Genomic DNA, 2,813 nt, shown 5'->3' on the forward strand with positions numbered 1-2,813 from the left:
GGGTGAGGGGGGTGACCGACGGCGAGGGGGGTGACCGACGGCGTGTTGGACGGCGACGGCGTGTTGGACGGTGATGGCGTGTTCGATGGCGACGGAGTGTTGGACGGCGACGGCGTGTTGGAAGGTGACGGCGAGTTGGAAGGCGACTGCGTCGGGGAGGGTGTGGGCGAATCGGAGACGCAGATGGCCCTCTCCATCACGTATTCCTGCTCAAGCGCCCCCTCCCCCCCAAGTGGTACCACGTCAGCCACCACAACGTTGTGTCGACGCGGAAATCTGAACGCGCGCGTTGCAGCGGCCCAAAAGACAAATTGCGCGCTCAACGCTCGACGTACCGTGACCGGTGCGCTGTTGCTACGCAGCAGCACGCCGCGGGCGTAGTTGGTGTAGATGTCGACGTGGCGCGCGTCCATGACGTTGTCGCTGACCATCACGTTGTCCACATATTCGAGCTTGATGCCAAGCACGTGCTCCTTGTTCTGTGTGTGTGTGCCACACAGATACCAATAATGAACTTAAGTTCCCACCATAGTTGTCAGGCTGTCGAGACGCACGCACGACGCACACATGAAAAAAACCAGCTGGCACACGACCACAACGTACCGCGAGGCCGGTGGGCTCGACGAGGGTGTTGCCGGTGATGGAGTGCGCGCCTCCACCGGTGACGGAGATCGAGGAGTCCTTGCTCCACGAGATGGCGTTGTCCGCGATGAGGGTCACGTAGGTGGCGTTCCAGACAGGCGCGTTGACCTTGATGCCGCACCCGTTGACCGTGTTGTCGTTGCTCAACCTTGGTGGTTGGTGTGGCGGTGGCGGGAAAAGTTGGAGGTCAGTGTGCTTTTGCATTGCATTGCATTGCATTAGTGCAACAGAGCCTTGTCCGAGACGAGACAAAGAAATGTGTGGGGGGAGGGGTACATGGTGGCAGTCACGCCCAGCTTGTTGTTGCGGATGGTCGCGTTGGGCACGTTGTCGACGTAGATTCCGTCACCGCCGGCCACCACGATGTTGTTCGAGACCAGCACGCCGTCGGTGTTGGCAAGCATGATGCCCTGCCCGGGATGTCCGGCCAGCAGCTGTTGGAGCAACACGAAGATGATGATGATGATGATGATGATGATGATAGAAAAAGAAGTTAGCGATGATAATGATGATGATGATGACGAAGAAGAGTGGGTTGAGTCGGCCATTCCGTTCCAGTCCAATTCAATGCGACGCAGTGTGCAGTGCGCTGGTGGGGCTGACGTACGTTGGCGCCGTCCCAACCGACCCAGTTGTTGGTGATGACGTGATCACGGGCACCCTCGATAAAGAGTCCTCTGTCGCCGCCGTTGTTGGCGAAGATGTTGACTATCGTATTGTTGATAAAAAGAGGAACATGGTTGTGTGTGGTGTGCGTGTACGTGTACGTGTACGTGCGTGCGTTCACGTGTCGTGTGTGTTGTGTGTCGTGCGGTGAGACGACTGAGGCAACTCAGCACATTCGACCCGCGGGGGTTACACGTACGTTGCTGCTCGCCATGGGGACCTTGGGTCTCGATGCGCATGTTGTGGGCGCGCAAGCCGCCCTCCACGTTCTTCAACCACCACTTGTTCAGCGAACGCGAAGCGCCCACCTGGTTGCCTGTGTGCGGGTGTTGCGCGTGTGCAAGAGTCAGCCACCCCAACCCGTCGGTTGTCGCGCGGGAGTCGACTTGGTCGGTCATGGTGGGTACGAACCGTAGATGTGGCACGTCGTGGGACACGCGTCGGGCTCCCTGCTCAGCATGATGCCCCACCGGCCGCTCCCTGTGTGTGTAACGGACCACCGCCGTTAGAACTTTTGTGTCGACAAGTAGTCGTCGTGCCCAGAATAATATTGTAGTGGGGGGGGGGCTGGTACCGCCGATGGTGTTGTTGAACAAAGTCACGGGCACGGAACTGAAGATGCCGTGGCCTGTGATGTTGGCCCATTATTCCACCAAGCACAAGTCAGTCACTCCCTGCCAGCTGAATGAACCAAAGAGCGCCAGCGAAAAGCGAAAAGAAAGTCGGACGGAAAAGAAAAAATAAAGGAAATGTTGATGTTGTTCGCGGACCCTTGTTTCCGTCGGCGAGCAGGACGGGCGACATTCCGATGTGGTTGCTCGCCACCAGGACCCTGGCGGGGCAACCCGACACAGGGCTGCGCAGAATGATGCCGGAGTCCTGGCTACCTGCAATGTGTACCGCGTGGTTGGTGTGCGTGAGCACACGTTCAGTCCATTCTGGTTGAAGATCAAGGCTAGATGACGAGATAAGAGGAAAATGGGCAAGTGCGAGGGGGAGCGTACCATGTACAAAGTTGTGAGTGATGGAGCTGCCCTCCTTGAGTACGGCTTCAATGCCAACACCCACGTTGGTGCCCTGCACAGACACGACGTCAAAGTTGTGAGAACAGATCAACGCAAGAGCCAAGCAACAATATCTATGGATAGATGAGAGAAACTCTCAGTCACTACTCTCGTACGATGCTGTTGCTGTCGATGGTCATCTTGGCAGGGGTGTCGATGAGGACGCCCTGGCGGCCGCAGTTGCTGATTTGGTTGTTCTGGATGCGGTGTTCCGCATCAACGTCCGGGTGGCCCGCAACGCGGATGCCAACATCGCCGGCGGTGATCTGGTTCGACTCCACGAGGCAGCTCTTGGCCTCGGCCTCAATGCTCACGCCGACCGCATTCGAATCGAACACGTTCTGCACACCATTCAATATTGTTCAGTCGACTGAAATGCCTCTGTTTCCCTAATGAAAATTGGGACCCAAGCTGGCCTTTGGTTCAATACCTTCCTGATGG

At 57.4% G+C, this 2,813-nt stretch overlaps 1 protein-coding gene across 1 annotated transcript in view; it reads right to left on the reverse strand.

The window, feature by feature from the left end:
• Positions 1-319: 319 nt before the first annotated feature.
• ACA1_260300 (uncharacterized protein) overlaps positions 320-2,813 on the reverse strand; it is a gene marked incomplete at both ends in the record, with an annotated part of 4,693 nt that continues 2,199 nt past the window's right edge. Inside the window, 11 exon segments of the mRNA XM_004333631.1 lie at positions 320-325; positions 336-479; positions 604-790; positions 919-1,076; positions 1,250-1,350; positions 1,508-1,624; positions 1,720-1,788; positions 1,883-1,936; positions 2,079-2,195; positions 2,313-2,385; positions 2,489-2,713. Of these exon segments, the coding sequence (XP_004333679.1) occupies positions 320-325; positions 336-479; positions 604-790; positions 919-1,076; positions 1,250-1,350; positions 1,508-1,624; positions 1,720-1,788; positions 1,883-1,936; positions 2,079-2,195; positions 2,313-2,385; positions 2,489-2,713 (1,251 nt within the window).

Source organism: Acanthamoeba castellanii, assembly GCF_000313135.1.
Source record: "Acanthamoeba castellanii str. Neff unplaced genomic scaffold scf7180000084769, whole genome shotgun sequence".
Classification (NCBI taxonomy): Eukaryota; Discosea; order Longamoebia; family Acanthamoebidae; genus Acanthamoeba; species Acanthamoeba castellanii.